This window comes from Choloepus didactylus, chromosome 2 (genome assembly GCF_015220235.1).
Source record: "Choloepus didactylus isolate mChoDid1 chromosome 2, mChoDid1.pri, whole genome shotgun sequence".
NCBI classification, from domain to species: Eukaryota; Metazoa; Chordata; class Mammalia; order Pilosa; family Megalonychidae; genus Choloepus; species Choloepus didactylus.
The window spans coordinates 109,553,490-109,580,233 of record NC_051308.1 but is presented as its reverse complement, the minus strand read 5'-3'; the positions used below and the strand labels follow the sequence as shown (position 1 = coordinate 109,580,233).

At 37.9% G+C, this 26,744-nt stretch overlaps 1 protein-coding gene across 6 annotated transcripts in view; it reads right to left on the bottom strand.

The window, feature by feature from the left end:
* The window catches only part of GON4L (gon-4 like), a 96,535-nt gene extending 70,255 nt beyond the window's left edge, over positions 1 to 26,280 (bottom strand). For 5 of the 6 annotated variants that reach the window (XR_005215211.1, XM_037825778.1, XM_037825779.1 and 2 more), the window contains exons 1-2: positions 23,938 to 24,442; positions 10,457 to 10,648 (exon numbers count right to left, since the gene is read on the bottom strand). Coding sequence is in view for 5 of the 6 variants with exons in the window: in XM_037825778.1 (XP_037681706.1) it covers positions 10,457 to 10,648; positions 23,938 to 24,442 (697 nt within the window). In the remaining variant the exon portion in view is untranslated. Of the gene's footprint in view, positions 1 to 10,456; positions 10,649 to 23,937; positions 24,469 to 26,209 lie in introns of those variants that run through there. The other variant, XM_037825777.1, reaches the window with a different exon arrangement.
* Between the last annotated feature and the right edge of the window lie 464 nt (positions 26,281 to 26,744).

Genomic DNA, 26,744 nt, shown 5'->3' with positions numbered 1-26,744 from the left:
TCGAATTGAGAATTCAGAGATAGACCCTCAGATCTATGGCCGACTGATCTTTGATAAGGCCCCCAAAGTCACCGAACTGAGCCATAATGGTCTTTTCAACAAATGGGGCTGGGAGAGTTGGATATCCATATCCAAAAGAATGAAAGAGGACCCCTACCTCACCCCCTACACAAAAATTAACTCAAAATGGACCAAAGATCTCAATATAAAAGAAAGTACCATAAAACTCCTAGAAGATAATGTAGGAAAACATCTTCAAGACCTTGTATTAGGAGGCCACTTCCTAGACTTTACACCCAAAGCACAAGCAACAAAAGAGAAAATAGATAAATGGGAACTCCTCAAGCTTAGAAGTTTCTGCACCTCAAAGGAATTTCTCAAAAAGGTAAAGAGGCAGCCAACTCAATGGGAAAAAATTTTTGGAAACCATGTATCTGACAAAAGACTGATATCTTGCATATACAAAGAAATCCTACAACTCAATGACAATAGTACAGACAGCCCAATTATAAAATGGGCAAAAGATATGAAAAGACAGTTCTCTGAAGAGGAAATACAAATGACCAAGAAACACATGAAAAAATGTTCAGCTTCACTAGCTATTAGAGAGATGCAAATTAAGACCACAATGAGATACCATCTAACACCGGTTAGAATGGCTGCCATTAAACAAACAGGAAACTACAAATGCTGGAGGGGATGTGGAGAAATTGGAACTCTTATTCATTGTTGGTGGGACTGTATAATGGTTCAGCCACTCTGGAAGTCAGTCTGGCAGTTCCTTAGAAAACTAGATATAGAGCTACCATTCGATCCAGCGATTGCACTCCTCGGTATATACCCGGAAGATCGGAAAGCAGTGACACGAACAGATATCTGCACGCCAATGTTCATAGCAGCATTATTCACAATTGCCAAGAGATGGAAACAACCCAAATGTCCTTCAACAGATGAGTGGATAAATAAAATGTGGTATATACACACGATGGAATACTACGCGGCAGTAAGAAGGAACGATCTGGTGAAACATATGACAACATGGATGAACCTTGAAGACATAATGCTGAGCGAAATAAGCCAGGCACAAAAAGAGAAATATTATATGCTACCACTAATGTGAACTTTGAAAAATGTAAAACAAATGGTTTAAAATGTAGAATGTAGGGGAACTAGCAGTAGAGAGCAATTAAGGAAGGGGGAACAATAATCCAGGAAGAACAGATAAGCTATTTAACGTTCTGGGGATGCCCAGAAATGACTATGGTCTGTTAATTTCTGATGGTTGTAGTAGGAACAAGTTCACTGAAATGTTGCTATATTATGTAACTTTCTTGGGGTAAAGTAGGAACATGTTGGAAGTTAAGCAGTTATCTTAGGTTAGTTGTCTTTTTCTTACTCCCTTGCTATGGTCTCTTTGAAATGCTCTTTTACTGTATGTTTGTTTTCTTTTTAACTTTTTTTTTTCATACAGGTGATTTGAAAAAAGAAGGGAAAGTTAAAAAAAAAAAAAAAAAAAAAAAAAAAGTAAAAAGACAAACAAGGGGAAAAAAAAAAAAAAAAAAGATGTAGTGCCCCCTTGAGGAGCCTGTGGAGAATGCAGGGGTATTCGCCTACCCCACCTCCATGGTTGCTAACATGACCACAGACATAGGGGACTGGTGGTTTGATGGGTTGAGCCCTCTACCATAAGTTTTACCCTTGGGAAGACGGTTGCTGCAAAGGAGAGGCTAGGCCTCCCTGTATTTGTGCCTAAGAGTCTCCTCCTGAATGCCTCTTTGTTGCTCAGATGTGGCCCTCTCTCTCTGGCTAAGCCAACTTGAAAGGTGAAATCACTGCCCTCCCCCCTACGTGGGATCAGACACCCAGGGAAGTGAATCTCCCTGGCAACGTGGAATATGACTCCCAGGGAGGAATGTAGACCTGGCACCGTGGGACGGAGAACATCTTCTTGACCAAAAGGGGGATGTGAAAGGAAATGAAATAAGCTTCAGTGGCAGAGAGATTCCAAAAGGAGCCGAGAGGTCACTCTGGTGGGCACTCTTATGCACACTTTAGACAACCCTTTTTAGGTTCTAAAGAATTGGGGTAGCTGGTGGTGGATACCTGAAACTATCAAACTACAACCCAGAACCCATGAATCTCGAAGACAGTTGTATAAAAATGTAGCTTATGAGGGGTGACAATGGGATTGGGAAAGCCATAAGGACCAAACACCACTTTGTCTAGTTTATGGATGGATGAGTAGAAAAGTAGGGGAAGGAAACAAACAGACAAAGGTACCCAGTGTTCTTTTTTACTTCAATTGCTCTTTTTCACTCTAATTATTATTCTTGTTATTTTTGTGTGTGTGCTAATGAAGGTGTCAGGGATTGATTTAGGTGATGAATGTACAACTATGTAATGGTACTGTAAACAATCGAAAGTACAATTTGTTTTGTATGACTGCGTGGTATGTGAATATATCTCAATAAAATGATGATTTAAAAAAAAAAAAAAAAAAAAAATAAAGTACTGGTATTTGCTCTGAAAACAAAAACAAAAGCAAATGGTACTGGGAGAACTGGATATACTTATCCCAAAGAATGAAAAAGGACACCCATCTCGCACCATATACAAAAAATAACTCAAAATTAATCAAAGACCTAAATATAAGAGACAGGACAATAAAGATCCTAAAAGAAAATGCAGGGAAGCATCTTGAAGATCTTGTAGTAGGTGGTATTTCCTACACTTGATACCCAAAACACAAGCAACAAAAGAAAAAAACAGATAAACGAGACCTCCTCAAAATATTTTTGTATGTCAAAGGACTTTGTCAAAACAGGTGCAAAGGCAGCTTACTCAATAGGTAAAAATATTCCCACTCTTGAAGGAAGCAGCAGCAGGCGGCCAAATCTTTGCCTGGGGGATGGCTGCAGGAGTCCTCCATCCCAAGTACAGAGGGGGACACAGTCCAACACTGAGCCAGATATTGGCCAGCAAAGTAAGAACACGTTTCCATGAGTTTCAGCCAGACCCGGTCAGATGCTGACAGGCGCCACAGTTTCAGCTGCTTTAGAGGAGGGAGAATTACCCAGAGTGTCATCTGCTGGACAGCCTGGAAAGTGCAGGGGAAAAAAGAAGGGCTTTTTGGAATCTTTCCAGACCATATCCCAGGGCCCATGAGAGCTGATTTATGGCCCCTGCATGGACACCCAGCACAGTTTTGCTGAGAAATACTGATGATCCAACTGTCAAAGAAGTGCCCTAATACAAATCCAAGCAATATCCCAGGAGAGACGAAAGCAACCTTCAGAATAAACCCATCAAAACAATCAGATGACCAGGTATCAGCAAAAAATCACAAGGCATACTAAAACACAGGAAGAGATGGCCCTGCCAAAGGAACAAATTAAATAGAGGAGACCCAGAATTTAGAACAATAATCAAAGATGTTCAAACAAATCTCCCAAACAAATTCAAACAAAATTGCTAAAGAGATAAAGGATATTAAGAAGACATTAAGTGAGCACAAAGAAAAATTTGAAAGAATACGTAGGAAAAAAGCAGGTCTTAATGGAAATGAAAGACAACGTAGATGAAATTTAAAATACAATAGAGACAAACAATAGCAGATTTGAAGAAGCAGAAAAAAGGATCAGCAAGCCAGAAGAGAGAACAACCAAATTTGAATAGACAAAAGAACAAATGGAGAAAAAAATGGAAAAATTTGAGCAGGGTCTCAGGAAAATGATTGACAAAAAGAAGTACACAAACGTACACATCACAGGTGTCCCAGAAGGAGAAGAGAAGGGAAAAGGGCCAGGAAGAATATTTCAGGAAATAATGACTGAAAATTTTACAACCCTTATAAAAAACATAAATATACAAATCCAAGAAGCCTAATGTATTCCAAACAGAATAAATCCAAATAGAACAACTCACAGTCATATATTAATCATACTGTCAAATGCCAAAGAGAAGGAGAGATTCAGAAAGCAGCAAGAGAAAAGGGAATCATCATGTACAAAAGAAGCCAAATAAGACTAAGTGCTGATTTCTCATCTGACACCATGGAGGCAAGAAGGCAGTGGTATGATACAATTAACATACTGAAAGTGAAAAACTGCCAGCAAAGAATTCTTTATCTGGCAAAACTGTCTTTCAGAATAAAGGAGAATTAAAAATATTCACAGGTAAAACAGAAGCTGAGAAACTTTGTTAACAAGATTCCTGCTCTACAAAGAAATATGGCTAGAAAGAAAAAACAGGAAAGAGAGGCTTGGACGAGACTACAGAAATGAAGATTATCAGTAAGGGTAACTAAAAGGATAAAACGAGAAAAAACAGTTCTGACAAATAAAAGGTAAAGGATAAAATGGTTGTAATAAGTACTGCCTTTATAGTAATGTAAAAAAAACACAATGAGATAGCATTTCACACCTACTAGAATGGCCATTATTAAACAAACAGGAAACTACAAGTGTTGGAAGGGATGTGGAGAAACAGGAACACTTATTCACTCCTGGTGGGATGCAGAATGGTGCAGCCTCTGTGGAAGACAGTTGGGTGGTTCCTCAGAAAGCTAAGTATACAGTTGCCTTAAAATCTGGCAATCCTGATACTTGGTATATACACAGAACTGAAAGCAGGGACACAAACAGACATTTGCACACCAATGTTCATAGCAGCATTATTCACAATTGCCAAAAGATGGAAACAACTCAAGTGACCATCAACCGATGAACAGGAAAACAAAAGGTGGTATATACATACAATGGAATATTATTCAGCAGTAAGAAGGAATGAAGTCCTGAAGCATGCAACAACATGGATAAACCCTGAGGACATTATGTTGAGTGAAATAAGCCAGACACAAAAGGACAAATTTTATATGATCTCACTAATATGAACTACTTACTATAATAAGTAAACTCATAGATTTGAAATCTAGGATATCATGAGATAGAATGAGGATAGAGAATGGGGAGTGGATGCTTAGTTTGTGCAGAATTTTTAACTAGGTTGAATTTAAATGTTTGGAAATGGATAGAGGTGATAGTAGCACATTATTGTGAATAATCAGTAGTGCTAACTGTGTGTTATGTGGTTGAAAGGGGAAGTTTAGAGTCACCTATGTCACCAGAAGAAAAGCTAGAGGATAAAACATGGGATAGTATAACACAGTGAATCTTGTGGTGGATGATGACTGTGATTAACTGTACAAATATTAAAAAGTTCCTTCCTGAACTAAAACAAATGTGCAACATTATTACAAGGAGTTAATAACAGAGTGATATATGGGGGAAAATGTGCCTATTGCAAACTATGGACCCTAGTTAATAGTAATGTCTTAATATTCTTTCATCAACAGTCACAAATGTACCACACCAATACCAGGGGTCAGTAATAGGGAGGGGGGAAATGTGGGATATGGAATGTTTTGAGCCTTCTTTTTCCTTTTTCTTTTTTCCTCTATTTTATTTTTTATCGGAGTAATGAAAATATTCTAAAATTGATTAAGGTGATGAATGTACAACCAGGTGATGATACTGTGAACCACTGACTGTATACTTTGGAATGACTGTATTTTGTGTGAGTAGATATAAATAAAATTGGATTTAAAAATTTTTTATACCTGGATGCCACTCCCAGTTTTCTGCAGTTTGCAAGGGCTCAGAACAGATCTGCATAACATTTCACTCCAACATTGGATTCCGCATATTATAAACAGATTGGAAGTCACTGAAGCATATGATTTGAATGTCACCTCCATGGGAGCAGGGTCCTTCTCTGTCTCGCTCACAATTGTGTCTCCAGGGAGCAGCTCCTGACACATGCACCCCATAAGTACCCATCAGATAAACAAATGAGTGAAGCATGACATCATGTTCCTAGAAGGGCTGTGAGCCAAACACCAGCTCCTGGAGATGTCCCAGAAGAGAAACCTGGAAGAAAGGACATCTGTGGGGAACTGAGTTTTCCATGTTGCCTGAGGCATATCTAGGGTGGTGGCTTAGAACGCTGAGCCGCAGGCCTGCATAGAATGCCATGCAGGCCCGCCCTGTAAAGATGTGTGTCTTGTGACTACCATTGTCTTAAACCTAGATTGTATTCACCTGATGTAAACCTAGATTGTATACACCTGATGTAAACATAGGTATCTGGTGGGCTCTCCCCCTCCTGAGCACCTTTAGCATATATATCCGATCTTCTGAAATAAATAGCTGGAGCAAGGCTGCACTGTCGTCCACTTAGCTTAATTCTTAGCTTTGTGTCCGTGTCTCATTCCTGCGTCGCCCTGTCAGCAACAGACATCCTGGAGACCTTCAGGGCCCAGGACAGCCTTCAGCCAGAACAAGCATAACAGCACCAGCTTTCCAGCAACTTCTACTGCCCCCAGAAAGGCTTCCTGGAAAGCCAGGCTCTGCACTCCACCCTCCCCTTGAGCTCAATCCCAGAGAATTAAAAACTTTGAAAGAAAGTGAAAAAAAAAAAATTTTTTTAAAGAGTATTATTGGGGCATATGAAAAAATGGGAATATAAGACTGTGAACTTTAGATCAATGTTAAATATCTTGAACTTGACTACTGCACTTATGGTGGTTACATAAGTGAGTATCCTTTTTCTCGGGAAATGTTTACGGCAGTTTTAAATGTTCAAGGAGGATGATGCGTATAACTTAACACTCATATGTTCCAAAACGGATGGATGGACGGACAGATAAAGTAGAAAGATACAGCAAATTTGGCAAAATGTTATTATTTTGCAATGGATGGAGGTGGCCTAAGGGTACATCAAGATCAACGGAAGGGCAAACTGTGGTGTATACATACAATGGAATACTGAGCCGCCCAAGAAGGAATGAAGGTGCAAGGCATGCAATTAAGTGAAAGAACCTTCAGGACAGTGTGTTGAATGAAATAAGCCAGAAGTGAAAAGACAAATATTATAACACCTCACTAAAATGGATTAAATAAAATGTGCAAACTCTGAGAATTGAATTCAAGAGCACAGGTTATCAGGGGAAGGCTTATTGTAAAGGTTCCTAGACTGTAAGCTATTTGAGCAGTCACATCCATTCCTTAGTTGTCAATGGTTATTTCTAAATTCTGAGATGCTGAGAAATCTTTGTGTATAACCTGGTTGTTCCCTGGAACTTCAGGTATCTGTGTGACACATGAGACTCAGAGCTAGAGTTCAGCAACTATGAAAGCATTACCCTAAACAGTAACTGTTAAAAAAAAAAAGCTGAAAAAGAACAACAACAACAAAAAAGCTGAAAAAGAGATAAGACTTCAATTAGAGATATGAATGAAGCTAATCTGGTTAGGACTAAGGCAAATCAGACCAAAGGGTAAAGGATGATATTCACTGTGTTTTAAAACCTCAATTTCTGTGTGAGACCAAAGGAAGAGATGTTTATTTGGTGCAAAATATGTATTTTCTATAGGACACTAATTTAACTTGTATGGTCAGTTTATATGAACACCATCATTACATGGAACCTTGAAAAGGGAGTGAGATCTTGTTGGTTTGTACAGATTAGTGTGATGCCCCAATATATCCCAGAGTAATCTGGGCAGAGAATAAAAAAGTATTTGCTAGGCCCCCTTGAGGGAAGAAAGTAGAAATATGAAACTTCCCCACCTGGGGAAATCCTGATATTCTCCAAGCAGTGGGGACTACCAATTTAATAGGCCAAGCCCTTGATCTTGGGGCTTGCCCTTATGAAACTTATTCTGCAAAGGAGACGCTAAGCCTACTTATAATTACGCCTAAGAGTTACCCCCAGAGAACTTGATTTGTTTCTCAGATGTGGCCTCTCTCTCTAGGCTGGCTCTGCAGATAAACTCACTGCCTTCCCCCGCTTTGTGGGACATGAATCCCAGGGGTGTAAATCTCCCTGGCAACATGGGACATACTCCTGGCCTTGACATCATGGGATTGAGAAAGCCTTCATGGATCAAAAGGGGGAAGAGAAATGAAACAAAGTTTCAGTGGCTGAGAGATTTCAAAGAGTCTAGAGATCATTCTGGAGGTTATTCTTATGCATTATATAGGTATCCCTTTTTAGTTTTCAGTATTAGAATAGCGAGAAGGAAACACCTGAAACTGTTGAACTGTAATCCAGGAGCCTTGATTAGTGTAAATGATTGTATAACTATATAGCTTTTATGGTGTGACTGTTTAATTGTGAAAACCTTGCAAATGACACTCCCTTTATACAGTGTATGGACAGATGAGTAAGAAAATAAAGACAAAAATAAATAAATAATGGGGGGAAAAGGGGTATGGGAGGTTTTGGCTGTTCTTTTTTATTTTTACTTTTATTCTTATTTTTTTCTTTGGAGTAATGAAAATGTTCAAAAATTTATTATGGTGATGAATGCACAACAATATGATGATACTGTGAACCACTGATTGCATACTTTGGATGATTATTTGGTATGTGAATATATCCCAGCAAAACTGCATTTTAAAAAAATGTTAATATTGATGGATCTGTGTATCTGGAGGGACAGGGGGATGTTGGAGTTCTCTGTATGGGATTTGTGTTATTTTTGTAACTGTCTTATAAGTTTGAAAGTATTTCAAAGTAAAAAGTTTTTTAAAAATTAATAATATAGACATGATCTAAATAGAACTTCCAGATCTTGCTGAGCCTTTTGTGCAAGCATTTGCTCTGTCCAGCAAACCTATTATTCATGTAACACCAGTTTAAATAATTTCATTTGTTGGGTTAACAGGATTTAGACAAATGTGTTCTTCTATCTGATATTATGTGAATATGGCTGTAATTTTTGTGTAACTTTAATACTCCTTAAAAAGTGAAATCTTTATAGTATTTTCTCTGCCTACTTCAGGGATTTGGGGAGAATCAGATGTTATGCAGCTAAACTATCAAGCGCTATATAAATATTAGATGGTATTATTTAGCTTTCACAATATTTAAAAATCTTATGAACAAAATTTCCACGTTTCTTTCCTAACTAAATAAATATATTGTCCATTTTTAAATTGCCTTTTATACTAAGATTTGGGAAAATACATTTACTCAGTCTAACACTTATCATTGATAAAGGTGGACTTATTATCATTATCTGACTGATCAGGTGATGCAACCAATAAAACTACTACTAATATAAGCAGCACACATAAAGATGTGTATATACATTCCACACCCACTCAGAATATATCTCTGTAGATACACAAATGGCCAAAAAGTAAATGAAAAGGTACTCAGCATCATCAGCCATTAGGGAAATGCAAATCAAAACCACCACTCACACTTAATAGTATGGTATTAATCTAAAAAAAAAACAAAATAAAATTTGGCAAGGATGTAGAGAAATTGGAAACCTCATACACTGCTGGTGGGAATGTAAAATGGTGCGGCCACTGTGGAAAACAATTTGGCGGTTCCTCAGAAAGTTAAACATAGAATCACCACATGATCTGGCAACGCCGCTTCTTGGTATATACCCAAAAAAACAGAAAACAGAGATTTGAACAGATCCTTGTACATTAATGTTCTCAGTGGCATTATTCACAGTAGCCAAAGGTGGAAGCAACCCAGGTATCCATCAACAGAAGAATGCATAAATAAATGTAGTATATCCATACAATTGGATGTTATTCAACAATAAAAAGGAATGAAGTTCTGTTACATTCCTCAACATGGATGAACCTTGACAACATCAAGTCGAGTGAAATAAGCCAGATACATAAGGACAAATATTGGATGATTCCACTTTTTCAAAATATCTAGAACAGGCAAATTCCAGAAGGTAGATTAGAGGTTTCAATGCACTGATGGGAAGAGAGAATAGGGAGTTATTACTTAATTGGTACAGAGTTTATGTTTGGTGTGATGGAAAGGTTTTGGAAATAGATACTGGTGGTGGTTGCACAACATTGTGAATGTAATTAAATGCCACTGAATTGTACACTGGTTAAAATAGCAAATTTTATGTTAAATATATTTTACCACAATAAAAAAAGATTAACATCTCTGTCAAAAAAAAAAAGTTGAAAGAATAAAGAAAATGTAGAATATTCAAGTGATGGAATATAATACAGCAATGAAAAAGAACAATCTACAGCTACCTGCAAAAATATGGATACATTTCATAAACATAACGTTAAGTGAAAAAAACCAATACAAGAAGTACATTTACATGATTCCATTCATATATAATACAAAATAGTTGAACCAATCTATCCTGGTAGAAATCAGGCTAGTGATTACCAATGGGTGAGGGAGTTAATAATAATAGAAAGGGAGGATATGGGCATCTTCTGGGGTACTGGTAATGTTTTGTTTATTCATCTGATTGCTGGTTACATGGGTGTATTCAGTTTGTGAAAATTTAGTGAACTATACATTTTAGGATATGCACAGTTTTCTACATATTACACATCAGTAAAAATCTTCTTTAAAATTAAAAAAAAGTAGAATAAAAAGCAAGCCTACCCATTGGAATGAAGAGTCCACCATCCTCTATCTCTTCCTCGGCTTGGAAAGCTTGAGTCCTAGGTGACTTTTCTTGAGGAGAGGCAGAGACACTGGGTTGGGATGATTTCCTAGGCTGGGCCCCTGGTTGTACAGAGAGGCTGCTTGATGGCTGTGAAGGTATCTCCCCTCCAGAATGTATTTGAGATTTTCCTGGAAGAACCACAAATATCATTCCACTCTTTGCCCATTCTCAACCAAATTCTGTTACAGAATCAACATCTTTTTAAAAAGTCCTTTTTAATTAGATCACTTCATGAATTAAGCACATACTATAAAGGGATACTCCTCTCTTGCAGACAGTGTCATTAAAAAAATACTGAAATCAAAGCTTATGTCCAATTTATTCATACGTAAAGCCAGGGAGTTAAACTAGAAAATTACTAAGATCTTCTAGTTCTAATATGCTTTGAGTTATGCATTTTCTCCCAGGGAAAACACATATTCATAATACTACAGTTGGATGCTGATAGAGCAACATTTGATATAGATGATAAGTAATACCACATTTAATCAACTATAAATGATATACATTATAACATGTCCTAAACTATGATTCTGTAAATCAATTTTACAGAGCAGAGGAGTAAAAATCACCAAGAAAGTACAAACATACAGTTCTATAGTTCATTAGAGAACTGTTTCACCTCAACTCTATATGAATGTTTTCTTTTACCTGCTCCTCTCTTTTTTTTATTGATACCATTTAAAAGCAAAAAAACTTGCATTCAGTATCAGAAATAAACTCAGTACACACAGAATACAAGAATCCGTATACAGACTTCCAGGAAGATGGCAAAATAGGGCTCATTCCTCTCCAAAAACAGTGAGTGGTTAGGCAGAAACTCACCGAATCAACTGTTATGGGGCTCCAGAAACCAGGGGAGTACTGTGAAGCAGCCAGAGAAATACAGGACCAAGAGATTGAGGCAGAGCTGGAAAAGAGCTAAAAATACCCTGCCTTCACAGGGCTGTAAGGAATAGTTTGCAAAAGATCCCCATCTGCTGGGCAGATCAGGAAAGCACAGCCTTGGGAAGCTGAAGGGAAAAAAAAAGGCTTTTTGGAGTCTTTCCTGACCCTCTCCCTAGGTACCTGGCCCTGTTTCAGCTGGGAAATACTGATGAACCAACTGTCAAAGAAGAACGCTAACACAAACCCAATCAACACTAAAAACTTTGATAAGAGAGAGAAACCAACCTCCAGAATAATCCCATCAAGATAATCAGATGCCCAGATATTAGCAAAATATAATGAGCCACACTAAGAAACAGGAAGATATGGCCCAGTCAAAGAAACGAATTAAAAAGTTGGAGGAGATGCAGAATCTGGAACAATTAATCAAAGATGTTCAAACAAATCTGCTAAATCAATTCAAAGAGATGAAGGAAAACATGGCTAAAGAGATAAAGGATAGTAAGAGGACACTGACTGAGCAGAAAGAATTTGAAAGCATGCAAGGAAAAATAACATTAAGGGAATGAAAGGCAAAACAGATGAGAATAAAAATATACTGGAAGTAGTGACATCATCAACATGGCAATGTAAACACCTACTGAAAACTCTCCAGAGTCAATCAAAAAAAGGACAATTCTGAACTGCAGAAATGAAGATATCAGGACATAGAAAGAGGGTAGAGATCAGACATTTGAAGCTGAAGGATTACAGAATGTTCAACACAATTGATTGTATAGATCCAGAAATAGATAGCACAATACTGGGTGATGGCAGCACATATTGTTAAGTGCACTGAACAAAGATGACTGTGAATACGGTTGAAAGAGGAAGGTTAAGGGCATGTAGGACACCAGAAGGAAAGAGAGAAGAAAAAAATTGGGACGGTATAACTTAGTGAAACCTAGAGTGGTCAGTGATTGTGATCAAATTTACAAATATAAGAATAAGAATGTTTTTACATGAGGGAGAACAAAAGAATGTTTCTTTGCAAGGTGTTGAAAACGGGATGGTCTTGGGGAAAAATACAATCAATACAAACTAGAATCTATAGTTAACAGTAACATTGTAATATGCTTCATAAATTATAACAAAGGCAATATACCAAAGATAAATGTCTGTAAGAGGGAGATATAAGAGAGGGGTTGGGATTCTTGGCATTGGTGGTGTTGTCTGATCTTTTTATTGTACATTATTTTAATATTATTTTTTCAATTGTTGCTTTTTTAGTTGCCATTTTTTTCTTCCTTTTTGTTTTTTTCTTTTTGCTTGTTTCACCTTTTCCTCTTTCTTTGTGGAAGAAATGGAAATGTCCTCATATAGATAGTGGTGGTAAATGCATAACTATGTGAGTATACAGGGAACCACTGATAGTTTACTTAGGAGGGAATGTATGGTTTGTGAATTAAACTGTCTAAAAAATAAACAGAGGGATACAAAGTGCTGGAGAAAATGTGGAGAGAGGAATGTACCTAATCACTGCCGATGGGGAAGTAGAATGGTAGAGCCCATCTAGAGGGCAGTGTGGTGGTTCTACAGGAAGCTAAGCATGGTGTTGCCATATGGTCCTGCAACCCTGTTATTGAGTATATACTTGGGAGAAATGAAAAAAGGGACACAAATGGACATTTGCACAGTGGGGTTTATGGTGGCAGTAGTCACGAATCACAATGGATGGAAGTGGCCTAAGGGTACATCGGCTGCTAAAAGGAATGGTGAACTGTGGTTATATATATTCAAAGGAATATTGACTTGCTACAAGAGAGAATGAAGTTGTGAGGTATGCAACTAGGTGAATGGACATTGAGGACAGTATGTTGAGTGAAATAAACCAGAAAACGAAAAGACAAACATTATAATGTCTCATTAATATGGACTAACTACAATGTGCAAACTCTGAGAATTAAATTTGAGAGCACAGGATATCAAGGGAAGGCTTACTGTAAAGGTTCCTAGATTATAAACTCTTACAGCAGTTACATCTATTTCTGAGTTATAATGGCTATTTCTAAATTCTGAGATGCTGAGCTCTTTGTGTATAACCTGGCGGGTCCCTGAAACTTTGGATATCTGAGACACCTGAGACTCAGAGCCAGAGTCCAGCAGCTATGAATGTCAGTATTACCCCATATAGCAAATGTTACAGAGTCTGAAAAAGAGATCAGACTTCAATTAGAGATATGAACAAATCGGACTTGGTTAGGACTAAGGTAAATCAGACTAAAGGGTAAAGGGCATTTTTAATGGTGCTTTAAAACTTCAACTTCTGTGTGAGACCAAAGGAAGAGAGGTTTATTAGGTGTAAAATCTATATTTTTTGTTACACACAATATAATTTAACTTGTATGATGAGTTTATTCAAACACGATAATTACATGGAACTTTGAACAGGGAGTGAAATCTGGTTGGTTTGTACAAGTTAGTTGAAGTCCCAATACATCCCAGAGTGATTTGGGTAGAGAATAAAAATGTATTTGCAAAGCCCCCTTGAGGGACTGGGGGAAACTGTGGAAATATTAAACTTCCCCATGTGGGGAATTACTGATAGTCTCACAAGCATCTGAGACTACCAATTTAGAAGGCCGAGCCCTCGATCTTGGGGTTTGCCCTTATGAAGCTTGTTACTGCAAAGGAGAGGCTAAGCCTACCTAAAGTTGTGCCTAAGAGTCACTCCCAGAGAACCTCTTTTGTTGCTTAGATGTGGCCACTCTCTCTAGGCAAACTCTGCAGGTAAACTCATTATGTGGGACATGACTCCTAGGGCTGTAACTCTCCCTGGCAATGTGGGACATGACTCAAGGGGATGAGCTTGGCCCTGACATCGTGAAATTGAAAAAGCCTTCTTGGATCAAAGGGGGAAAAGAAATGAAAAAAAATAAAGTTTCAGTGGCTGAGAGATTTCAAATAGAGTCGAGAAGTCATTCTTGAGGTTATTCTTATGCAATATAGTTTTTAGTGTATTGGAATAGCTAGAAGGAAATACCTGAAACTGTTGAACTGCAACCCAGTAGCCCTGATTCTTGAAGACAACAGTATAACTATATAGCTTACAATATATGACTGTGTGATGTGAAAACCTTGTGGTTCCCACTCCCTTTATCCAGTGTATGGAGAGATGAGTAGAAAAATGAGGACAAAAAGTAAATGAATAAAAAGGAGGAGGAGGGGTGTACAGGATGTTTTGGGTGTTCTATTTTACTTTAATTTTTATTCTTATTCTTTTTCTTGTGGTAATGAAAATGTTCAAAAATTGTGGTGATGAATGCACAACTATATAATGATACTGTGAACAAGTGATTGCACACTGTGGATGACTGTATGGTTTGTGAATATAGCTCAATAAAACTGAATTTTAAAAAAATACACTGGAAGTAAACAACAGATTTGAAAAGGCAGAAAAAGGATCAGCAAGCTAGAAGACAGAACATCTGAAATCAAACAAACAAAAGAGACAGAAAAAAGAATGGGAAAATCAAGCGGGGCTGAGGGAATTCAATGACTGCATGAAGCACACAAACATACACAAAATGGTGTCCCAAAGGGAGAAGAGAAGGAAAAAGGTGCAAAAAGAATATCTGAGGAAATAATGGCCAAAATTTTTCCCAACTCTAAAAAAAGAAATAAATATCCATATCTAAGAAGCACAACATACACCAAACAAAATAAATCTGAACAGACTCACTCCAAGACACATACTAATCAGAGCATCAAATGCCAAAGAGAATTCTTAAGCAGCAAGAGAAAAACAATACACCACAGACAAGGGACACTCAATAAGACTGAGCTCCAATTCCTCATCAGAAACCATGGAGGCAAGAAAGCAGGGTATGATATATTTAAGATACCAAGTGAAAAAAAATCGCCAGCCAAGAATTCTTTATCAACCAAAACTGTCCATCAAAATGAAGGAGAGTTTAAAGTATTTACAGATAAACAGAAGCTGAGAGACTTTGGTAGTAAGAGACCTACCCTACAAGAAATACTAAACGAGTTCTGCAGGCTGAAAAGAAAAGACAGGAGATAGAGGCTTGGAGGAAAGTACAAAAATGAAGATTATCAGTAAGGGTAACTAAAAGGGTAAAAAGAAAGATTAAAATAAGCTATGACAAACAAAAGCCAAAGGATAGAATTGTTGAAGTAAGTACTGCCTACACAGTAATAACATTGAATGTTAATCGATTAAACACCCCAATCCAAAGACATAGATTGGCACAATGGTAAAAATATATGATCCGTTTATATGTTGTCAACAAGAGACTCACTGTAGACCCAAGGATACAAAGAGGTTGAAAGTGAAAGGCTGGAAAAAATATATTCCATGCAAACAGTAATCAAAAAAAGAGCTAGGGTAGCTATACTGATACTGGACAAAATAGACTTTAAATGCAAAAATATTATAATAGACAAAGAAGGATGTTCCAGTTTGCTAATGCTGCCGTTATGCAAAATACCAGAAATGGACTGGCTTTTATAAAGAAGGTTTATTTGGTTATAAAGTTACAGTCTGAAGGCCATGAAAATGTCCAAATGAAGGCATCAACACAAGTATACATTCACTGAAGGAAGGCCAGTAGCATCCAGAAAAACTCTGTTAGCTGGGAAGGCACTTCTGCTGATCCCAGGTTGTGCTCCAGCTCCACTCTCAGCTCCTGTATGTTCTTCAAAGTGTATCTCTTGGCTGCAGCACCTCCTTCTGTCTGTGAACACTTTTATAGAGCTCCAGTGATTCAATTAAGACCACCCTGAATGTGTGGGTAACACCTCCATGGAAATTATCCAATCAAAGGCCTCGACCACAGTTGACTGAGTCACATCTCCATGGAAATAATCAAAGGATAACAACCTAATCAACACTAATACATCTGTCCCCAAAAGACTGTATCAAAGAACATGGCATTTTTGGGGACATAATACATCCAAACTAGCACAAAGGACATTATATATATTAATACAAGGGGCAATTCACCAAGAAGAAATAACAATCATAAAGGTTTAAGCAGACATTTGCACACTGACGTTCATGGCAGCACTATTCACAATTGCCAAAAGATGGAAACAACCCAAGTGTCCATCCACTGATGAATGGATAAACAAAATGTGGTATATACATACGATGGAATATTATTCAGCTGTAAGAAGTAATGAAGTCCTGATGCATGTGACAACATGGATGAACCTTGAGAACATTATGTTACGTGAAATAAGCCAGACACAAAAGGACAAATATGTATGATCTCACTAACATGAACTAACCAGAAAATAGAAGAAGAGTAGAGAATGGGGAATTCAAACTTAATTTGTGCAGAATTTTTTAATAATGTTGATTGTAAATGTTTGTAAATAGAGGTGATGGTAGTATACATTATGCGTGTAATTAACAGCTCTGAACTGTACGTGTGAGTGTGATTGAAAGGGGAAGTTTAGGGTTGTGTAAATCACTAGAAAGAAAACTAGAGGATGAAACTGGGGACTATATAACATAGTAAACCCTGTTGTGGATGATGAAGATGGTAAATAGTACAAACAAAAGAATGTTCTTCCATAAACTAGAACAAATGTATGTCACTATTACAAGGTATTAATAACAGGGTAGTATATCGGGGAAAATACACCTAGTTCAAACTATGGACTGTAGTTAACAATAATATCTTAATATTCTCCCATCACTTGTAAGGAGGTACCACACCAATGCTAAGCGTCAATGATAGGGGGGATAAGGGGCATCAGGGTTTTCTTTTTTGGAGCAACAAAAATGTTCTAAAATTTATTGTGGCAGTAAAAGCAGAACTCTGTGATTATACTGAGAACCACTAATTGTACACTTTGGATGAATTGTATGGTGTGTGAATAAAACTGTTCAGAAAATTTTTACAAGGAAAAAAAGGATATACAGCAAACTGTTAACAGTAGTTATCTCTGGGAATGTGTCACCACTTTTTACTTTGTCTTATATATTGTTTCAATTTTTTAACAATACTTTTGTAACTTTTTAAATGAAAAAGTAAAGATTTTTATTCAGGTTCTTATAAATTTTTAAAGAGATGAAATAACACTTTTTACTCCATATATATTATAAGCCTCTTCTCATTCCCTTATAAAAATTTTTGTAAGCCAAGGAAAGACTGAGGAACTTTGACAGACTGGGTATTGTGCCAGTTTGGATATATTACGTCCCCCAAAAAGACATGTTCTTTAATGCAATCATGTGGGGGCAGATTTATTAGTATTTTGATCAGAGTGGAAACTTTTGATTCAGTGCTTCCATGGAGATGTGACTCACCCAACTGTGGGTGATACTTTTGATTAGATTATTTCCATGGAAGTGTGGCCCCTCCCATTCAGGGTAGGTCTTGATTAGTTCACTGGAGTATTTAAGAGAGAAGAGCTAACACAGACCCAAATGCTTGTTGATGCTTGGAGACACTTGGAGATGCAGACAGAAGAACACTTGCAGATGCTAAGCTAAGAGGTGAAGCCCAGAGTTTGTCCCAGAGAAGCTAGGGAGGAGCCCCAGACTCTTAGAGAGAAACACCCTGGGAGAAAGAAGCAAGGAGGCACAGGAGCTGAGAGAGAGGAGTGAAGACAGAAGCCCAGAGCCATTTTGGAGAAAAACATTTTGAAATACAACCCAGGGGCAAAGGACCAGAAGATGACAGCCACATGCCTGCCCAACTGAAAGAGGTGTTCCAGACACCATTGCAGCCATTTTTCAGTGAAGGTCTCCTCTTCTTGAGCCACTTCTATGGCCTGAGAACTTAGGTTATTTGTAACCTAATAAATGCCCGTTATAAAAGCCAATCCATTTCTGGTATTTTGCATAACAGCAGCATTAGCAAACCAGAACAGATACTAAGGAGACACAACAAAATGCAACATAGGATCCTAGACTGGATCCTGGAACAGAAAAAGGATGTTAATGTAACAAGCTGAGGTCATAGTGGCTGAGAGATCCTAAATAGTCAAGAGGCTATCCTGGAGGTTTCTCTTATGCAAGCTCCAGTTAGACATCCCAAATGGCCACAGCATGCCATGCCCTTACCAAAAGTAGTCCCCAAATACCTAAATCCCTACCTGATATTCTATAAAAGATGCACTCAAAGTTTTATTGTTCAGAAACTTAAATCCACTAGAGTGCTCCTATACCAGACAAGTCCTAAATACCAGAGGAAACAGCCTCTTAAGATCAACTATCAGATGCAGCCCCCTTCTCCCTACCGTCAACACACCCTTGTAATATGAACAAGTTAGGGTACTCACTGCCTAGACTCCCCTGAAGATGGAGAAAGAGATTAAGTGAGAGGAAGGAGTAGCAACAAACAAGATAACATTGAACAAAGGTCTATGAATACCAAAACTTTATTTAATTATACAAATTTTTTGGATGCTGCGGTGTTGGAATGGCTGGAAGGAGGTAAATGACATGGTGGAACTGTAGCCTATAGCACCTGTACTGGTTTGCATATACAATGTCCCCCAGAAAAAGCCATGTTCTCTGATGCAATCTTGTGGGGGCAGACATATTAGTGGGGATTAAGTTGGAACATTTGGATTAGGTTGTTTCCATGGAAATGCGCCCCACCCAACTGTGGGTGATAACTCTGATTGGATAATTTCCATGAAGGTGTGGCCCTGCCCATTCAGCATGGGCCTTGATTAGTTTACTGGAGCATTACCTAAGCTCAAAAAGAAGGCCTCTTGCCACAGCCAAGAGGGACACTTTGAAGAATGCACAGGAGATGAGAGAGGAGCTACAGATGAGAGACAGTTTTAAGACAGCCTTTGAAAGCAGACTCTTGATCTGGAGAAGCTAAAAGAGGACAAACGCCCCAAGAGCAACTGAGAGTGATATTTTGAAAAGGGGCTATGGCCTAGAGAGGAACGTCCCGGGAGAAAGCCATTTTGAAACCAGAACTTGGAGTGGATGCCAGCAACATGCCTTCCCAGCTAACAGAAGTTTTCCGGACACCATTGGCCACCCTCCAGTGAAGGTACCCCATTGTTGACGCATTATCTTGGACACTTTACAGCCTTAAGACTGTAACTGTGTAACTAAATAAACCCCCTTTATAAAAGCCAATCCATTTCTGGTGTTTTGCATTCTGGCAGCATTAGCAAACTAGAACAGCATCCCTTGGGATTTGCTCTATAGCTGCTCACTGAATTGTGCCTTGAAGATCTTCACCTTTCTGTATATACCTTGTATTACATAATAAGGAAAGAACTGAAACTGTGGAACTGCAACCCATAATAATTTTTGAAATTACCTATATGACTACTTATAAGCTGTAAATCGAGAGATGACACCTTTCTGTGTGTATGTTATATTTTACAATAACGGAAATGGCTGAAGTTGTGGAACTGTGACCCATGACATTCTTTGATATTTGCTCTCTAACTGCTTGTGAAATCATACATTGAAAGTTATCACTGTTATGTATATATGTTAAAGTTCACAATTTAAAAAATGGAAAAAAAATGTAATATACAAAAAAAAAAAAGCATGTTGGTGAAATCTCAGTTAGGTATGTAGTTAGTTAATCCTATTGTACCAATGTTACTTTGTTCATTTGGGATAACTGAACTATGGTGATGAATGTTGTGAATATGAGGGGAAGCTGGGTGAAGGGTATACGTGAACTCTCAGTACTATTTTTTTCTGTACTATTTTTGAAACTTTTCTGTGAGACTAAAAAAATCCTAAAATAAAACATTAAAGAAAGAAAGCACAAAAACAGACTTGCATATATACAAAGTATCTCTGGAATATACACAAGAAACGGTTAAACAGTGATTGCCTCTGGGAAGAGGACTTGGAGAACAAGAGAACAGGCTAGAAGAATGTCTAACTTTTCACTGTGTACCTTCTGTATTTTCTGATTTTTTCCCCATGCTCATGTATTAGTCAGTTAAAATTTCTTTTCAAAAAAAAAGAAATCAATTGCCAAACAACCCAAGTGTCCATTAACCTACGAACAGATAAACAAAACGTGGTATATACATACAATGGAACATTATGCAGCTGTAAGAAGAAATGAAGTCATGACACATGTGACTACATGGATGAACCATGAGGATATTACGTTGAATGAAATAAGGCAGACACAAAATGACAAATACTATCTGATCTAGCTAATATGAACTTAATCTAACTAGTAAACTCATGGTGTTAACATCTAGAACACAGGTCACCAGAAGATAGAATGAGGACAGAGAATAGGAAGCTGATGCTTAATTTGTGAAGAAAATGTAATAAGGTTGATTGTAAATGTTTGTAAATGGATAGAGGTAACAGTAGCACATTATAGTGAGTGCAATTTACAGCAGAGATATGTGGGTGCGATTATGGTTGAAAGGGAAAGTTTGGGGTTGTATATGTCACTAGAAGGAAAGCCAGAGGATGAAACATGGGACTGTACAACATAGTGAACGCTCCTGAAGGTGAAAATGTTCTAGAATTGATTGTGGTGATGAAAGGACAACTCTGTACATATACTAGAAGACCTTGTACATTTTAGATGGATCATATGCTGTGTGAATTGATCTCAATAAAATGGCTTTAAAAAAAAAAATCAAATTATTTGTCACTGAGCTCCATTTAAAACAAATAGCTTTTAAGCTTTTTTGAATGCTGTCTCATCAACATTAGCAGTTTAAACAGACAAACATGCTTTTTAAATGTAGGTCTCCCACAAAAAGAGTGGAAAAAAACTTTTATTTAAAAATAAAGCATTAATCAAACCTTAATTATATTTGCTCTTAATCTTACTTCCTTTATTTCTGTAGCCCATGATTGCTTCACAATATCAAAAAGCCTAAAGGCCCTGGCTTTAATGGAGACTCTACAACAAATTAAATCCTAAATCCATCAAACCAAAAGTTTCTCTCAGCCAAATTTCTTATCAATACCACAAGCACACTTTTTTTATTTTATCAGCATTCTTTAATAACTTATGGAATTAACCCTGCCTAACATTTTAAAACCAGAACTGAAACAAATGACCCCCTAAACAAACATACCAGAACACTTACATCTAAAGAGATAGTACCCTTCAAAATACTGAAGTTCACTTTGTTAGGTAGAGCTTCTTCCATTGATAGTTTTACTACCTAAAACATATTTGGAATATGTCACAATAAGACTGCATTAAAAATGGCTGGGGGGGGGCACACACATTTCATAATATCTGCTTTGGGCAGCTTTAGCAAACTAAAACAGATTGTACACATTTGGCAAAACTCATCTAATTGTATACTTAAAATTGGCCATTTTCATTGTATTATATTTCCATAAAACTGATTAAAGAAAAAAACCATATTTGGAACTACTCTTTGAAATTTAAAATACAGTTTATCAGCTGCACAAAATCATCTTTCATACTTTATATGGAGAAAATGTCCCTTTTTCTCTGCAACTCTTTTTTTACTCTGACCATATCACATTGTTTCTCAATGTAAACCCCTTCCATTAGAACCCTTTTGAAATCCGTCTTTCTTTCCCTCTACAGATATGCTAGATACTGAAAGTCTCAGAAAGAGAAGCAGAGCAGGGAAAGATACAGAGAAAGAAAAGCCTTAACCAGGATATACCTGAATTTGTTTAATGGCAGCCTAAGAACTGTAAATTGATTACATGAACACAAGTAGCTAAGAATTGTACAAACCAACTAATCATAACTGAAATCTGTCTATGCTAATCACTTTTAGGAGACAAAGAAAAAAAAGATAAGTAGAAATGAAGGTACATAAATACATACAACTTAAAAAGAACAAGTAAAATTCTATTAGAATAAATATCATTAAAGAGAAAGGAGTAATCATTAGCATCTGCATTCTAGAAATAAGATTTAAGAGTATATCAACTGTAACAAATTGCCAATACTTCAAAATAACCCAGACGTTTTTTCTGTATTTTTTTTTTAATTTTTCTACAATGACCATATGCTGCTTTCATAATCACAGCAAAAGGAATGCATTTCTTCTGGTAAAAACACCTAAATTCCAGAATCACCTTTACTTTTCCTAATCCAATATACTCTACTCTTGATTTTAAGAAAAAGAAAAGAGGAGAAAAATGAAAGCAATGAGGAGAATAAAGGAAAACCTTCATTCCTTCCTTTCTTACGTCTAGTATGAGTGCTCAAAAAATGCTGAGGGTAAGCACACATCTTGTAAATGAAAAACAATGATCAAAATAAGTCATTTCAAATTAACAATAATTATTTGTCCAATTTATAGAAGTATCTACTATGTGCAGGACAATGTACTCTCTTGTTTTTGCTTTATAATTATGTGCTCAAAGGTCAAGTCCATATAATTAGCAAGATGGCACAAGCTGTTTATTTATTAAACTTTTTTCTACTTTCCTAATAAATTATCTAGAAGGAGGATAACAGTGAAAATAATTCGTAATTCATCATTAAAAAAAAAAAAAAAACCTCCTATTCCTGTCTACATTTCCAGAGGAAAAAAAGTTGCTTCAGAACCAATAATACAAGCTACTCTGAATGAGTAGAAACTACAGAATGAGGCAGAAACTACAGATCCAACAGCTACTTCTATGAGAGAGCACTTTTCCTCAAGAGCTTCCATCTTTGACAACGTGCTTCAGAAAACTCTAGCACCACTTCAACAGTTTTCAAACACAGTATAGTCATAAACATGAATCCTCCATTATGAACTTACACAATGTCAAAACTGACACAATACATTAAGAGGGGGAAAACCACTTAATGAAAACCTACCAGAAAGGACAAAATAAGACTAAAAATCTTAAAATTCAGCAAAAAGGGGAAAAAGTTAAAAATTTAGTCAAAATGAATAAATAAGAAAAGTTGATATCTTTTCTAAAGCATTAATATTCTCTGTTAAGTCATGGCTTAGCATAGCTATCACCTACAGGAAAACTTCAAACACCTCAGCAAGAAAAACAAAGCCTTTTACAATCTTAGCACAATCTACCACTCTGAAGTCATTTCCCACCACTTCATCCAATCATCTTATGTCACCACCCTCTTCTACCTCTGTGCCTCTGCACAGACAGTTCTTGGCCTAGCATGCCCCATGCCTAGAATTACAATTCAACCTTCAAGACCCAACAGTTGTATCACCTCCTCTGTAGAGCCTTTCCCAATGTCCCAGGCAGTTAGTTGACTTTCCCTTTAAGCCTCTGCCCCTCATTCACAAGCCCCACTTCATAGATAGCCACCAAATCACAAAAGGCCATACACAGTCATCCCTCCAGGCATACAGATTAAAGGATGAGAGAAAAGAAAGGGCTAATGAGGATCTAGGGAATGGGAGGGGAGGGGTGAAGAAAGTCTCCAACCATTCATCAAGTTCATTGCCCATTGTTAAGAGCACTTCAATTCTAATTCCATACCAAGTCAGTATCCCCTTTCAGAAATACCGTTCTGTAAAGATACCGTGGAGAAGGCAATGGCAAAGTGGTATTTACAAGAAAAATCTAGCCCAAAGACATTTCATATCTTACCTCCTTCTTCCTTGACTTCTTCACTAGGCTCGCCTGAAAAAGGCTCCTTTGTGATGGGATGATCACCTCTGTCTTCTCCAGTAACCGGCCCTGGCCTGAGTGCAATTTTCTTCCCTCTCCTTGAGCCAGTGGCCTGGAGTTTTCCCTTACCAATATGTATATTAAAGGGCTGGGAAGACTCCAAAGAAGATAAGGTAATTCCCTGAGAGATGGCCACGTCAACAGCTTCTAGAATTGGTACACTTGTGTCTTGTGGGGGTACCCTAGAGCTTGAAGATAGATCCTCCATGCCAAGCTGACTTCTTGTGCCCTGTATCGACTGTATTTCAAGATCAGCAGCCGTGCCATGGCTTGGACCCCAGGTCAGTGACACTGAGCCCAGGTCTTTAACCAGGTCAGATTCTAGTTTAACAGCTGACTCTAAATCTAAGTCACCTTCTTCCTGGTTGCCCTCATGCTGTGGAGACTCTGTCACTGTGGTTCTTCTCTTCTTACAGGGCAACATTTTAAAAGTTCTACTTTTGTTCCATCCTGAAAGGAGAAAAGCAAATTCTTATCACCTTCATATTAATTAATGGTAATAACATTTCCTCAAATATATTTTCACTTATTCATGTTCAATCATAGACACAACATATCATACCAAATGCAAAATCTCTTTAGTTGGGAGATGGGAGACAGAGGTCGGAGTGCCTGAGTTCAAATCCCAGCTCTACTACTGATAACCTATGTTACCTTGATCAAGTGATTTAACCTCTCTCTAAGCTTCAGTTTCCTCAATGGTAAAATGTAACTGTTCTTACCTCATAGAGTTATCATAGGAATTAAATAGTAAATGTTTAAAAAGTGTTAGGTATTATGACTATCAGGGAAGTAGAACTGAGCACAAATTGTGGAGTGAAACTGAATTTGTTTCCCAAGTCAGCTTTTCTCCAGTTTTGTGACCTTGCATAAGTTGCTTAACCTGAATCTCAGTTTCTCCAGCCATAAAAGGAAATAAAAATAGCACCTATGTCACAAAATAGTAAGCGATCAATAAATGCTTGCTATTGTTGTTTTCATAAACAGGTATTTCCATTATTAGACACAATCTAAAAACAAAGTTGCAATGTTTACTAAAGGCTTAGCTATATTAATAGAAATTGTATGTTGAAAACAAAGGAGAGGAGATTCCTACTGTTCTCTGTACTATGTTACTTCTGAACCCTTGACTTCAATTCTAGTTATCACATATTAAGGGCACACTGACCTAAACTGGAGGATATATTCTTTTACGTTGCTACAGCACCTGTTTGTAAAACTTTTTTTAAAAAGGCATTTTATCACTTCCCTCTTTACTTGTCTGTCTCCTTCCCATCTCCCCCAAAACTATGACCTTGTGAGGAAGAGGACTCTTTCAAGTAGTATCCCCAGTACCTAGCAGTATTTGCCCCATTATAGCTATTCACTCTGTGTTCCCTGAAAACAATGAATGAATGAAAGAAGTCTTGAACAATTTCTATGTTTCTCTAGGGTACAGCATTTAGACCAAAAGGTTAAGCATTATATGAATACTGATTTCATCTTTCTACCCTGAAAAACTTTACTCTCAAAATAGGTCCAAGAACAGAATAAGCTGTCTTGTGTTACAGTGAGTTCCCTTTCACTGGCAATGTTGAACCAAGGGCGCTAAATGAAAACTTGGGCCAGAGGACTGAAAAATAAGATTCTTTCTAACTCTGACTACGAACTATATGGTTGGTTTTTATATCTTCCTAATTCACTTTCTCCAGGACACTAGGGGAGATTGCCCCCAAAATCAAAGATTCCGCTGATCACTGTGAGGGAAGCTGGCGAGTGGGTAAGGAGTGGAATGGGGACAGCCTATGCGAGTCCTTTATTTCACAGATGAATTACGTGAGGTCCAGAGAAGAAAAACAGAAAGGCAGGTACTATTCAAAGTCAGCAGCGTGCAGGGCTCGGCTCCAGGAACCTCGAGCACAGCAGTATCGGACCAAGTGGGTAAACGAATGCCAACCTGGAGGCAGTCGGGGCGAGGCCTCCTTCTGGGAAAACAACTCAAAGAGGGGTCCTAGCTGCGCTTTTCACCTCAGCGGCTAGCCCTGGACCAAGTCCCCACTCCCAACTAGATACCATCACGCTCCACTTTCTGGCACGCACACAGCGCCCACCCTCAGGCACGAACCCCTCATCCCGGACGTCCCTCATCCAGCTTACCGCCCGTTCCTACCTACCCCTACCCGCCCCACCGCAGACGACCCAGTATCCTCACCCGCCGGCCTGATCCCGCGGAAACTCAGCTTCAGCACCACCGGAAGTCAGCCAACGGCAGCGACGGACGTGCGCGCCCCCGCGTAGCGGAGCGCGGTGTCTCAGGGCGTCAAGGAGCATGCGCTCAACAATAGTCGCCATCCTATTTTAGGGCCGAGTGAAGCCACAGCACTGGTACGTCAATTGTTGGCAAAAAAAATTTAAATACACTAGCTCGCTCTCTCTGCCCAGGGAGTTATCTTATACAAACAAAACGGGAGCCGGGGATGGGGTGGGGTCGTTCAGATTCTTAGACTTAGTCCATAGCAACTATTCATATCTGTTTAATACTCTGCATTTTACAAAATGTTTTCCTTTATCGTAGGTGATTTGGTCTTCACAATAAACCCTGTGAGACGAGTATTAGTATATCACTTCCAGTTTATAAAGGACAAATTTCTGGCTCAGCTGGGTAGGTAAATTAATAAAGGTACAAAGGTAATCAGAAATTAGGTATCCTAACTCCAGCTCCCTAATGCATTGACCTAGTGTCCAAG